The sequence below is a fragment of the Drosophila rhopaloa genome, unplaced genomic scaffold (genome assembly GCF_018152115.1).
Source record: "Drosophila rhopaloa isolate 14029-0021.01 unplaced genomic scaffold, ASM1815211v1 contig_150, whole genome shotgun sequence".
In the NCBI taxonomy this organism is placed as follows: domain Eukaryota; kingdom Metazoa; phylum Arthropoda; class Insecta; order Diptera; family Drosophilidae; genus Drosophila; species Drosophila rhopaloa.
Window position 1 is genome coordinate 2,231,434 of NW_025335029.1, and position 12,915 is coordinate 2,244,348.

A 12,915-nucleotide genomic window follows, 5' to 3' on the forward strand; every position below is an offset into this window, starting at 1 on the left:
TATGCTGTTATAATTTCCCAAGTAAGCCTTTATAGGGTTAATATGCGGTTTCTTGTAACAGCACTCTGTAAACTTAAAATTCAATTTGTCAGCCAGCCCTCTGTTAACTATAAAAGTTGATAGATCTGGCAGCTCTGCACCCGAATCAAAACAAATGCACGTGCGTTGTTTTTAGAAACATGGATGAGCATGATATATTTAAACTTATTACGGCGGGCGTACGCTTTACCAAGAAGTCCAAGGTGAGTGACTACTCAAGAAGGTGTTGTCCACATGCTAATTAACAACATTGCAGAAGGAGCAACCCACCAAACCACAGTTGCAGCCCAAGATTTCCAAGAAAGAGGAGCCGGTAAAAAGTAAAAAGTCAAAGGAAGATGACCAGGACTCCACAGAATTTCGCCTGCTGGCTGGAGAATCCACCACTGAACCCAAACGCAAGAAGCCCAAGGAGGGGAAGGCACCCTCCGCCAAAGAGTTAGAGCTGCAAAAGGTCGCCGATCAGGCGAATGAGACCAGGAAGCAGTTCGGCATCAGTGCGCTGGGCAAGAGGATTCCCCCACCAGTGGCCAGTTTTGAGGCACTGACCAGGGACTTCAAGCTGCTGCCCCGTCTGCAGCAGAACCTGCTGGCCCGCAACTTCGATCAGCCTACGCCCATCCAGATGCAGGCACTGCCCGTGCTCCTCCAGCGACGAGCTCTAATGGCTTGTGCGCCTACTGGATCCGGAAAAACGTTGGCCTTCCTAACGCCCATCATCGATGGGCTGAGGGCCCACAAAACCAGCGGTCTGAGGGCCTTGGTCTTGGCCCCCACCCGCGAGTTGGCCCAGCAAATCTACCGGGAATGTGCCGAACTCACTCGCGAAACGGGCCTGCGTACCCACTTCATCAGCAAGGTGAGCGAGGCAAAGCAGAAACACGGCACCGAATGCAAACAGCGCTACGACATATTGGTCTCCACCCCGAACCGCGTGAGATTTCTTCTGCAGCAGGAACCACCGCTGCTGGATTTGTCGCAAGTCGAATGGTTTGTTCTGGACGAGGCGGATCGCTTGATGGAAGAGGGCCAAAACAACTTCAAAGAGCAGCTGGATGACATTTACGCCGCCTGCTCCCTTCCAACCAAGTGCGTAGCCTTTTTCAGTGCCACCTACACGGTCCCAGTGGCGAAATGGGCTCTACGTCACCTTAAGAACCTGGTGCGCATCACCATTGGAGTGCAAAACAGTGCCACGGAGTCGGTGCAGCAGGAACTGCTGTTCGTGGGATCCGAGGGCGGCAAACTGGTGGCCATGCGAGATTTGGTTCGCCAGGGTCTCCAGCCGCCGGTGCTCGTTTTCGTGCAGAGCAAGGAGCGCGCCAAGCAGCTGTTCGAGGAGCTGCTCTACGACGGAATCAACGTGGACGTGATTCATGCCGAACGGAGCCAGCATCAGCGTGACAATTGCGTGAGAGCCTTCCGCGAGGGCAGCATTTGGGTGCTTATCTGTACGGAGCTCATGGGCCGAGGCATTGACTTCAAGGGCGTCAATCTGGTGATCAACTACGACTTTCCGCCCACCACCATCTCGTATATCCATCGAATAGGAAGGACTGGACGAGCAGGACGCCCAGGACGGGCCATAACATTCTTCACACAGGAAGACACAGCCAATTTAAGAAGGTAAAGAGTTACAAAACAAGGTTATAAGACTTCATCTAACCAAAATTTATTTTTAATTAGCATTGCGGTTATAATTAAGAACTCTGGAGGGACCGTTCCGGAGTATATGTTACAAATGAAAAAGGTTAAAAAATCGGAGGCCAAAATACGGGCCAAGAAACCTCTAGATCGCGAGGACATATCGACCAAGATCCGCCCGGAGACAAAAAGCGACGAGATCCACAAGTCCGCAAAACTGAAAAAAGTCGAAAAGACGGAAAAAATTATTAAAAAGCGTCAAGGCAAAGAAAAAGATTTAAAGCCGAAGCAAAAGAAGTTGGGAAAAATCAAGGTTGACCTCAAGGCTGTCGATAAAAGGAAAGGAAAAGCGTCAAAAACAAGAAAAGAAAAGGTGTAATTTTAAAACAAATTATAAATTACGTACGCTTAAATGAGAAAGAAAAAACTTTTTTATTTTCTCCAACAAATCTGCAAATTATAGTTAAAAACCGTTACAAAGAATATTGCATAATATTTTAATAATAATAATAGTTTTTAAAATACGAACTGCTGAACTTAATAATATTAATCTTAAAAAAAAGTGTTCTTGGGCTAAATTTCAAATTCAAATATCAACAAATTTTCAAAACGATCTTGTAATATTTGATTATTAATTTTTTATTTTAAAATAAATCGTAAAAGTAAACGATAAAAATCATTTGAAAACAGTCAACTTATTGTTGAATTTTCACTGTTTTAATTTTGGTCGGTACGTGGTTTGCGTCTTTGGTAGGAGGAGTGGTATATTGACAGTATGTTTCCCGTTTCTTTAGGTATTTTTTTTATAAATACAATTAATATCTTGTTAGTGCAGTACGGTCACGCTGATCAACAACATCTCCGACACGTCAGAATATATTCTTCAGAATATTTGTTTTTTGTGGGGATATTTGCACAGCTGTCGTTTTGTGTTAGACAAAACTGGGAAGTACTCGCCATAATCACACACTTGGAGCCATGGCGCAGAACGTGGCCCTGCTGGGATTGGCTCTGATTGCGATTTCCGCCTCGATCTCCACGGTTGTTGCCCTGCCCGTGACGCAGAACAAGAAGAGCGATCACAAGGAGTCGGATTCCTCCACTCCGGCCACCGCGGACGTGGAAACGGCTTTGGAGTACGAGCGCTATCTTCGGGAGGTGGTCGAGGCCCTCGAGGCCGATCCTGAGTTCCGGAAGAAGCTGGACAAGGCTCCGGAGGCCGATATTCGGGTGAGAAGATCGGGTATTTTTGGAAACTCGAAACGTATAGTCATCCACGTCTGGAGAAAATATTAATTTTATCATAGGTATTGCGTATACATATAATAGACAGGAAGTAGAAAGTAGGAAACTTGATGGACTTAAAACCAACCGCCGAATGATGTTCATATTCGATTTATTAGATATGTATAGCCACGGCTACATTTGGCACCCCTTTGTTTGGTAATCCAAGGGCAGTTACTCGTAGATTATATTGGAATAACTGGAAAGCGAACATTTTAAGGATAAAAACCCTTTTGTGATCCGTGAAAAACTTTCGGAAAAGTAAATTTTCTTTGTTTAAATCTGTAACCCTGTAAAAATATCATATAAAGCCGTTTGTGAGTAACTTCAAGGTTTTAAGCTGAATTTGTGTATTTGGTCTTAAAGTAAAAAGTGAATTAGAAGTACAATTTTTCTTCTACAGATCTAAAAACTAAAGCAATTGGATATTGTTCACAGATTTCACGAACACCTCGCAAATTACGTTCCATATAGTTCTGCGGATCGCCTTATGTCATGTTCATTAACCTTGTATTTAACACGTAAAGTGCATTTGTTCCGTTCATTCCTGTTGTAGTTAAATATTGCTTCAAACACCGAGCAAACGAAATTTCTTACCACTTTAGACTTAATACATATTGGCAGCTAACATTTTCGCACCATTTAAATCTTAGATCTTAGATATTATTTAGATTATTGGATTTTATACGGGATTTGGCTTTGCATTAAAACTGAAGAAAATTTGATGGCGATAAATGCAAGCTAACAAAAGATGTGATATTACAATATGAGTTTCTAGATTTTGTATGTCCTTATAATAATATAATTCATGTTCCACCGTCTCATTTTGCAGAGTGGCAAGATCGCACAGGAACTGGACTACGTGAATCACCATGTTCGCACCAAGCTGGACGAGATCAAACGTCGCGAAGTGGAGCGTCTGCGAGAATTGGCTAACCAGGCCTACGAGCTCTCCAACGACATTGACCGGAAACACCTGAAGGTGTCGCAGCATCTGGACCACGACAACGAGCACACCTTCGAGATCGAGGATCTGCGCAAGCTGATCCAGAAGACCTCCGATGACTTGGCCGAGGCGGATCGCAAGCGGCGGGGCGATTTCAAGGAGTACGAAATGCAGAAGGAATTCGAGCGGGAGGCGCAGAAAAAGGAGATGGACGAGGAGTCGCGCAAGAAGTTCGAATCCGAGGTCAAGGAGAAGGAGCAGAAGCACAAGGATCACGAGAAACTCCACCACCCGGGAAACAAGGCCCAACTGGAGGATGTGTGGGAGAAACAGGACCACATGGACAAAAATGACTTCGAACCGAAGACTTTCTTCTCTATTCACGATGTTGACAGTAATGGCTACTGGGACGAGGCGGAAGTCAAGGCATTGTTTGTCAAGGAACTGGACAAGGTCTACCAGAGCGATTTGCCCGAGGACGACATGAGGGAGCGAGCCGAGGAAATGGAGCGAATGCGCGAGCACTACTTCCAGGAGACCGACACCAACCACGATGGTTTGATCAGCATCGAAGAGTTCATGGTGCAGACCACCAAGGAAGAGTTCCAAAAGGACCCTGAGTGGGAGACGATCGACCGCCAGCCACAGTACACGCACGACGAGTACCTGGAGTACGAGCGCCGTCGCCAGGAGGAGGTGCAGCGCATGATCGCCGCCGGCCAGCTTGCGCCGCATCCGAACATGCCGCAGGGTTACTACCCTGCTCCACCACCTGGAGGCGTAGCGTACCAGCAGCCGCCACCGGCAGGCGGACAACTGCATTACCAGCAACCTGACCAGGTACACGCACAACAGCAACAGCAATACGCACAGCAACAACAGCAGTACGCCCAGCAATACCAGCAGCAGCAGTACGGACATCAACCGGTGCAGCTGCATCCCAATCAGGTGTACCAGCACGCTGGACAGATTCCGCAGCAACAGCAGCCTGTATACCAACAGCAGCCCGTTTATCAGCAGCAGCAACCCGTGCATCAGCAACAGCAACCTGTGCAACAGCAGCAACCTTTGCAGCAACAACAGCAGCAACCTTTGCAACAACAACAGCAGCAACCTTTACAACAGCAACAACAGCAACCTTTGCAACAACAACAGCAACCTGTTCAACAACAACAGCAGCCTGTGCAACAGCAACAGCAACCTGTGCAACAGCAACAGCAGCCTGTGCAACAGCAACAACAACCTGTGCAACAGCAGCAGCAGCAACAAGTTCACAATCAGAGTCCTCCACCAGCCCAAAATCAACAGCTGCCAGTTCAGCAGCAACAAAAACAACATCAGGAAACAGCAAATCAGGCAAATCAGCAACATTAAACATTCCTTTGCTGCCGCATTTTATTAAGGCCATGCAAGCAAGGCATTACAAACCTTTGGTAACGAGAACACAATGTGATTGGACTGAAATAGCTAATTAAAATCAATATATCTCACTATGGTTATGTAGAACATTTACAATGAAAAATTTATTTCTTTTAAAATTGTAAACTTCTATCTTTTTGTACTTTGTTCTCGCCTATCGTAGTTCTGCATTTGCGCGATGTATTTTTTTAACGAATTTTTTGTACATATGAGTTTATGCATTAAATACCAGATACATAATAAATGCAGTAAAACTAAACATCTTTGCCTATACATTTTAGCATACCTGTTGTTTTAGACCGTTGGCTACAAGGCAAACTAAAGTGAGTATCATAAGTATCAGAAGGTAAAAAAAATGTTCTTCAAAGAAACCTATTTTGACTAGCAGTTTCAGGACTTTTTAAATAGTTTATTCAAATTTGAATATGTTTTTTGCGGACTTGGGATACTTTAAAGTCAAAAATCTTCGATGAATTTTTGATTTTATTTAATTTATATTAAAAATTTACTTCGAGACTTATCCGAGAAATTGCTAAAAAAAATGTTTATTTAAAAAGTAGTGCTTGAAATAATTGTCACATAATATTTATAAAATGTGTGTATATTAATTTTGTCATACACAACAATTTATTTCTTCAAAAATGTCGAGTATATACAAATTTTGTTTTATTATTCTCGCTCTAAGCCTTTTCACCATCTGTGCCACGTTTGATAAAGCTAAGACAATGTGTAGAGACTGCACGGAGGATAATAAGGAGCATTGCCTTATTGAAGGTGAATCAGGATTTCATAGGGCACTATCATATCGAAAATTGCCGACTAAGTTTTTGAGAGACTCCAATCCATCCAATCCGCTGACAGATGACTTAAACGTATGCATACCATCCGGCATGACCATTGAGGGTATTTAGGGCTATGGCCAGCAGGAACTCTTATTGACTTATCCAATCATTTTACAGCTGAAGATGGAGATTTTCATTTTATCTGCGTTTGGTCACCAGAACTTGGTTGTCAAATTATAGTTCCTAAGTACGACGCGGAAACGAGTTGTGAGATTTGCCGATCTCCTTCTGCTCTTGGAAAGAACGTGGGTTGCCCGTGCAAGATTCCCTTAAAGAGGGATCTTGGAAATTCGGGACCAAGCGAACTCTACGCCAGCTCTCTTCTTATTACGGTTGGATATTTTTTGTGCAGCATATAGCTAGTTCTTAAATATACATACGTTTTTAGTAAATTAAAAAAATTGTTTGTTTTATTATTCTCGCTTTATTCCTTTTAAAGCGACAATTTACTCCAAACATGATATTTTTATTTCCCCGTGCAGTTGGGCTCCCTGATTTAGCTTACGTAACTTTCTTGGTATCCGCCGATACCCTGTAATTTTGGGCATAGAATCTGCCGAAGAGAAACAGGAACGGCAGCATGTAGGCGCCTCCAGCGAAACTAATCCATGTTCCGTACTCGCAGCCCCGGATAACCAGCTGCGATGCCCAGAGCAAGCCGATGGTGAACTGCAGCAGCTGGAGGCCAGTCAAGTAACGCTTCCACCACAGGTACTTCTGTATCCGTGGGCCCAGGACACTCAGCGCATAATAGCCGTACATAATGACGTGCACGAAGGAGTTCATCATGGCCGGAACAAAAGCTGGTACGAAAAATAAGGGTAACGATTTTAACGCTTTAAAGAAACATAATACTTACTAGAACCCGTCGGCTTCCACTTGACGAAGACCCAGCACAAGATCAACATGGTGCTATGGTGGTACACATGCAGGAAGCTCAGCTGCGTCCACTTATGGCGCAGGATGAAGAAGGCCGTGTCGGCGAATTCCAGTATTTTTGAGATGTAGAACCACCAAAGGGCCGTGGCAATCTGTTTTACAAAAAGGGACCCTCTCTCAATTTGATTCTGTCAGCCGGTCTGCGGGCATTTCATACCCTTGCAGAGAGTATATCATATCTGATCAGTAATTTGAACAAGAGCACTATCTTTTGTTTTTCATAAATCTCATGTCATAAAATTATTGATTCAATTTATTTATAACTGTCCTATATACAAGAAAATGGTTTGGTCCACCTTTGTTACAGGTGCTAATTAAAATTATAGCAACTGGCAGCTACTTCTAAATAATTAATGAAAGCCAGTATTTTTGAGGCCAAGAAACTCAACTGTAATAAAGCTTAAAAGAATTAATTTAATATTTCACAAAATACAAAAATTGGTGCACATATTAGTTGTTTCAATTCTTAAAATTATTATTTTTCTGTTTAATAGTTTAAATCTGATTTTAGTAATTGGTACTGAAAAAATGAAATCAAATCTGAATCAGATACGCAGGCCAGTACTATTTGGAATTTCTACTGCAAGGGTATTTAAATCTCCGCCTTTAAAAGTTCACAATTTTCCCAATTTTTTTTTCGGGACCAACTTACACGCATTTCATGTGGGCTATAGCTCACCCGACACGGCTGACAGCTGAAGCTATAGTCGAGGGCCCGCGTCGCCGTGAAGAGCTCCAGGCAAATGTGGGCATTCAGGAGGCCCATGGCCAAACTGTGACAGAACAATGGCACTCGCAGCTGCAGCGGCTTGTACCTGTGCACAGATAAAAAAACAGATTCAAAATTGATTTTTCCAGCTTATAAATGTATATACTTATATGTTGTTCGTGTCTTTTTAATGAGTGAATAACTTAAAATGTAAAAGTAGTTAAGACTTTAATACAATCCAAAAAAATACCAAAAAAAATTTGAGACTTAAAAATTATTCAAAAATACTTGATTCGATTACCGGTGCTGAGGTGGCAATAAAAAAAGTGTGCCAATGAAGTGGAATTAAAAGATAAACCTTCTTCTAAACCAGTAGTAAAAACTACATGGTCAGATTATAAATTTAATCATTTTATTTATGATAAATCCCTTGATACTCTCAAAAGCATTTTTTTATATTTTTTACATGTCGATTGATACGAAAATGTCCTATCATTTCATAATAATTTTTTTCGTGTATGTCCTTGATGCCAGTGGGCGTTTGAAATGGCTTGTTGGATGGATGGATGACCTGACCTCACCTGGCTGCCCACTTGGGCCCGTAGCGCACCATCAGCAGATAGAGGGTCAGCAGGGCTGGTACATTCCAAGGCGATTCCACCAGCGGCCATGTCCGTGTCCGCTCGTCCGCAAATGGAAACGAGTAGCTGCCAATTTTCGTACTATTTTCATCGGACACCATCGAATATGTGCTTTAGGAACTCCCAGATGCGACTGTCTAACCAGGGCACACGACTTTCAGCTCTTATATACGAATTGTATCCCAAATCCGTTAATTTTTTAATTAGGTGTCGCTGGAGCATACCTAAGTGTTGGGGCAGGTCCGGGGTTTACCTTTAAGACTTTCAATTAGCGTTTTGTGACTGCATCTCAGCTGGTGTCCAAGGTCAATACTTTATTTCTTGGGTCAGTTTTTAGTGGTATATAACAGCCATTAAATAACAAACATCTCAGAATCCGTTCACTAATGTAAGGTAATGTGCAAAAATTGCATTTACCTACGTAATATATAAATCAGAGTTCTTTCATACCGGATAATGAAAAAGTTAAAACATAGAAAACTGTGTCTTTGAGCAAGTCTGTAACATGTAAAAAAAATTATTTTATATTCTAAGCTGAGAGAAATTATGACTCTCCTATTTAAAGTACATTCAACATTTATCGTTCTTTATGGTCAGAGCACTTCAAATTCAGCCAACACAATCCTTTGTTGTCGGTTTCACATTAATTTCAACTCCATTTGTATCTTGATTAAGCAGATGCATTCATTTCTCGATTGCCTCTTAATCAATGAAGCGTTAAATATAGTTACATACATATATCTTTTGTGGCGCCCTATCATCAATATTGAAAAGTGCAATTGCAGGAGCAAAAATAACAAGAAAAACAATTGGAAAGCACAATAAAGTGTGCAACGTGAGAACGGTTTGCTGATGGTGATGGGAATGGCAGGTTGATGGGTGGGAAGGAAAATCGGAAAATCCGGGAGAAGGGAATGAGGCTGAAAGCCAAAAACGAAAAGAAAACATTTTACGAAGACGTTTCGAGTAAGTGCAGCAGCCTCCAAAAACTGTGTGAGCGAAAGGTATTTTAACCAGCCTAAAAATACAAATATTATCTAAGCATCCTAAATATAGGGGATCCGTTCAAATTTTAAAACAGAATAAAAATATAACTTAAGTGTGTTTTATATATGGTATCTATATTTTGAAAACATATGTTAAAGAACCCCTTTTTTCGGGTGGCTTTTGACTTTCCACCAATAACTATTAGCTTAGAATATTGCCTATAAAGAAAACTTAATTATCCATATTATTATTGAAAGAAGGGTATTTAAGTTTCAATAGAGTTAGCCACTCTGGGTCCAGTTGTAAGCCCTCAGCGCTGGTAGATGTTTGCGCTTTTCTCTGGCTTTCGTCCTTCCATGTCTCCGGCTTCAACTCCATTTTCTATTATTGTTTTCTTTATTTGAATTGCAGTACGTGTTTGCACCTAGGGCACTTTGTGTTCCTGGCGCTGCTGTTTACATTTTGGATGCCGTCGGAGCAGCTGCGTCCAAAGGGTTGAGCTCCGCATCCGCACACTCCGCACACTCCGCCACATCCACATCCAGTTCCTCCATTTGATGTTTGCATTATTATTATTTCGTAACCCTTGTTCCGGCAGTCGTAAAGCGCAATTGTATCGTAAGTTGACCACAGCGGCAGCAGTCGGAACCATTTTATGGGCTCAATCATTGGATTTTGGGGAGTGGTTAGGGAATGCCGCCCTCCGAATCAAGAGTCAATTTTCATTAAAATAATGTCACAATTCAGCCTCGAAATGGTTTCAGTCCCGGTATTGGGGTGCACACTTCGCATGGGGCACAATCGCCTCCTCTCCTGCGGTTAACCGCTTAGCTTTGCCCATCATCGGGAGGCTGCACATATGCCATGATGTCCTGCGGCTACGCGTGTCCTTCGCCCCTCAGTCTTCCCTTCCTATTTCGTGTATCCTTCCCATGTATACATCCTATATCCCTCTGACCCCTGGAATGTGTGTGCTTACGAAACCGTATAATTGAGTTAGTGTGATTGTCATAATCTACTATCGGTTTCTTTAATCTGAAGATTAAAATATTCGCAAAAAGGTTTTTTTAAATATAATAAATATGTAATTCTTAAAGGCCTCATTTTCTCTTGTTCATTTAATATCCGCACGATTAAAGAAACATGTTAAAAACTTTTTAAATAAATTTATGATTAGTATTATATAATAAAATCTTTATAAATTGTATATAGTATATATAATATATATAATTACACTTTTTCTTATGGGTTTATAACCAACGGTATAATCGCAGCCATCTCGAAAACAATTTCACCTCTGTCAATGCAGTAGCCTGTGTGACTCCAAAATGTAAACGAAGTTTTTGTCCGATGGCAAATACATATGAGAGATGGATGGTTGATGGTATTTGCGAATACCGATCCATTCAAGCGTTCACAGGGCTGAATAATTTATTTTTGTGGAGTGATGTTTGGGTGTAGAGAGTTCCCGAGAGGTGTGGGGGTACACAGTTCCACCTCCGGCAGTTCATCGTGCTGACATCGTCGCCCCGAGTGGATCATGTGGTTTATTAAATAGATTACAGTTTTGTGCCCCCAACTTGATGCTGCACATTGGACTAGACAAATGCTGGTCAGACACTTAAACTGAGAAATACTAAATTACCATTTTACCAAAGATTGTGGTACAAATTATGAAAACAAAATAATCATAATCAAAGAACAAATAATAATGATTTTGCAAACTCTTTTACGATTGAGCTTTTTAATATCAAATCCAATTTATTTTGAAACGTAGTATGAAAATGAAATTATATTAAACTAAAACGAATTACAAATAAAGTTTTTCTCAGTGCAGTCTGGCCACAGAAGGGATAACAGGGTCCCATTGTCAGCAGCATTCGCCTGCATGACGAATTCATGGCGGTTCGCTGCAGTTTATGTCATCTTTGACCCCGCTGGACTCTCATAAGTATGCATATGTAAATGTGGTCAACGGGTCAAAGTTGAAAAGTTGAATGAACGATTTCATGAGAATACAAATTTGAAAAGGGAATCTTTTAACAAATAAAAGGCTATTCTATTATATTCAAAAGCTATTCATTATACAAATTCGACACTGACGTCGGGAATAAATAAAACAAACAAAACAGGCAACACAAAATTTCCTTAAAAAAACTCTCTCAATAACAACGAATAATTTCGCAATCAAAAAGAAATGCTTCGCGATCTTTAAAAAACAATTAAATTTAAAGCAGCTTATAACCGGGCAGACAACAGAATTGTCATACACGAATACAAATGATTATTATTATTTTCTTTTATTTTGCATCGCAGAGATGTTTTTACCCAATGGACATTGCACTGGCCGCATCATTATACCAATATTCGTGTATTGACAGCGGAGAGCAATTGATGTCAGTGACAAAAGGGAAATAGCATCAAGAAAGTCAAGCTGCCACCGAGGGTTGTGCTTTCCTCCGTTTTACTCAATTTTCCCACTTTTCTTTGGAAGTTTGTGCAACTGAAAAAAAAGATTGACATATTTCTATATTTCATAAATATAAAAAAGGTTTTCAAAAGTAACTTAACAACAAAAACGCAATTATGAATCATATTTCAGTATGTAAAATTGTGGGGTAAAGATTAAAAAAAATGTATCTGAAAAATTAAACTAAATTAAACTCTTATAAATTACTTATTTACTGAAAACTATTAAATATTAAAATTATTTTGTTTGCCCTTAAATATATTGGAAAAATGTTTTAATATCATATATTTTTTTGCAGTGCACTCTTTGGTTTGTTATTGCATTGTGATTTTCTTGTTGCTGTTTGCGGGGGATTATTGAATGCGAATGACCTGACCCAGTGACTTTTCCTCGGACTTGCTGTCCTGTGGATGTCCACTGTCGACTTGAATCGCTTTTTGTGTTTACTCGCATTTCCTGCACATTTCCGGCTCAATGGGAATGTGGCAAACTGTTTCCCGATGTTCGCAGAAGCATGAGGAATTGTGGGTTTGATTGGTAAAATACCTTGGCTTTTCAATGGTTTTCCTTCTTCGGGCTTTTTTTAGATTGAAGCGCAATTGGTTTCGGTTTCTGATAGGAAAAATCATGTTGGTTTCGATGATGCAGATAGCAGTGGCTTTTGGCCTTCATTATATTTACCCATTCCTGTCTTAATTGACTTAATATTTATTTTAAATTAAAATTTATTTCCCAAGCTTAACTTAGATTTCAAGTGATCCCAAATAAAGATTGTTTAAAATTTGGTATTCAAATAATTTTATTAAAATCAAATATGTGTGATTAAAATAAACCTTAAACATAATCTTTAATGTAGGGTAATGACTTTGCATTGTAATTTTAATCCTGCAAATAAATTGTATAAAAGGGAACTTTCACTTCCCTTATACGAGTCATTTGTCTCCTTACATATTGTTTTCTTTAGCAGGTGCAACTGCGCGTGGCAATGTGTGCAA

At 40.7% G+C, this 12,915-nt stretch overlaps 4 protein-coding genes across 4 annotated transcripts; 3 read left to right on the top strand and 1 right to left on the bottom strand.

Moving 5' to 3' along the window:
- Nucleotides 1-148: 148 nt before the first annotated feature.
- LOC108046730 (probable ATP-dependent RNA helicase DDX52) lies at nt 149-2,211 on the top strand. Its single transcript, XM_017126592.2, has 3 exons — nt 149-242; nt 296-1,665; nt 1,726-2,211. The coding sequence occupies exons 1-3, from the start codon at nt 180-182 to the stop codon at nt 2,060-2,062; spliced, it is 1,770 nt and encodes a 589-aa protein (XP_016982081.1). The 5' UTR covers nt 149-179; the 3' UTR covers nt 2,063-2,211.
- A 308-nt stretch (nt 2,212-2,519) lies between these two features.
- Nucleotides 2,520-5,591, top strand: LOC108046729 (nucleobindin-2). Its single transcript, XM_017126591.2, has 2 exons — nt 2,520-2,913; nt 3,800-5,591. Exons 1-2 carry the CDS (start codon nt 2,662-2,664, stop codon nt 5,285-5,287), a joined length of 1,740 nt encoding a protein of 579 aa, XP_016982080.1. The 5' UTR covers nt 2,520-2,661; the 3' UTR covers nt 5,288-5,591.
- Nucleotides 5,592-5,926: 335 nt separating this feature from the next.
- Nucleotides 5,927-6,533, top strand: LOC108046708. Its single transcript, XM_017126561.2, has 2 exons — nt 5,927-6,235; nt 6,292-6,533. The coding sequence occupies exons 1-2, from the start codon at nt 5,974-5,976 to the stop codon at nt 6,531-6,533; spliced, it is 504 nt and encodes a 167-aa protein (XP_016982050.1). The 5' UTR covers nt 5,927-5,973.
- Nucleotides 6,534-6,555: 22 nt separating this feature from the next.
- Nucleotides 6,556-8,860, bottom strand: LOC108046706 (elongation of very long chain fatty acids protein 4-like). Its single transcript, XM_017126560.2, has 4 exons — nt 8,404-8,860; nt 7,766-7,928; nt 7,034-7,205; nt 6,556-6,977 (listed from the first exon to the last, which is right to left on the bottom strand). Exons 1-4 carry the CDS (start codon nt 8,562-8,564, stop codon nt 6,676-6,678), a joined length of 798 nt encoding a protein of 265 aa, XP_016982049.1. The 5' UTR covers nt 8,565-8,860; the 3' UTR covers nt 6,556-6,675.
- Nucleotides 8,861-12,915: the final 4,055 nt, after the last annotated feature.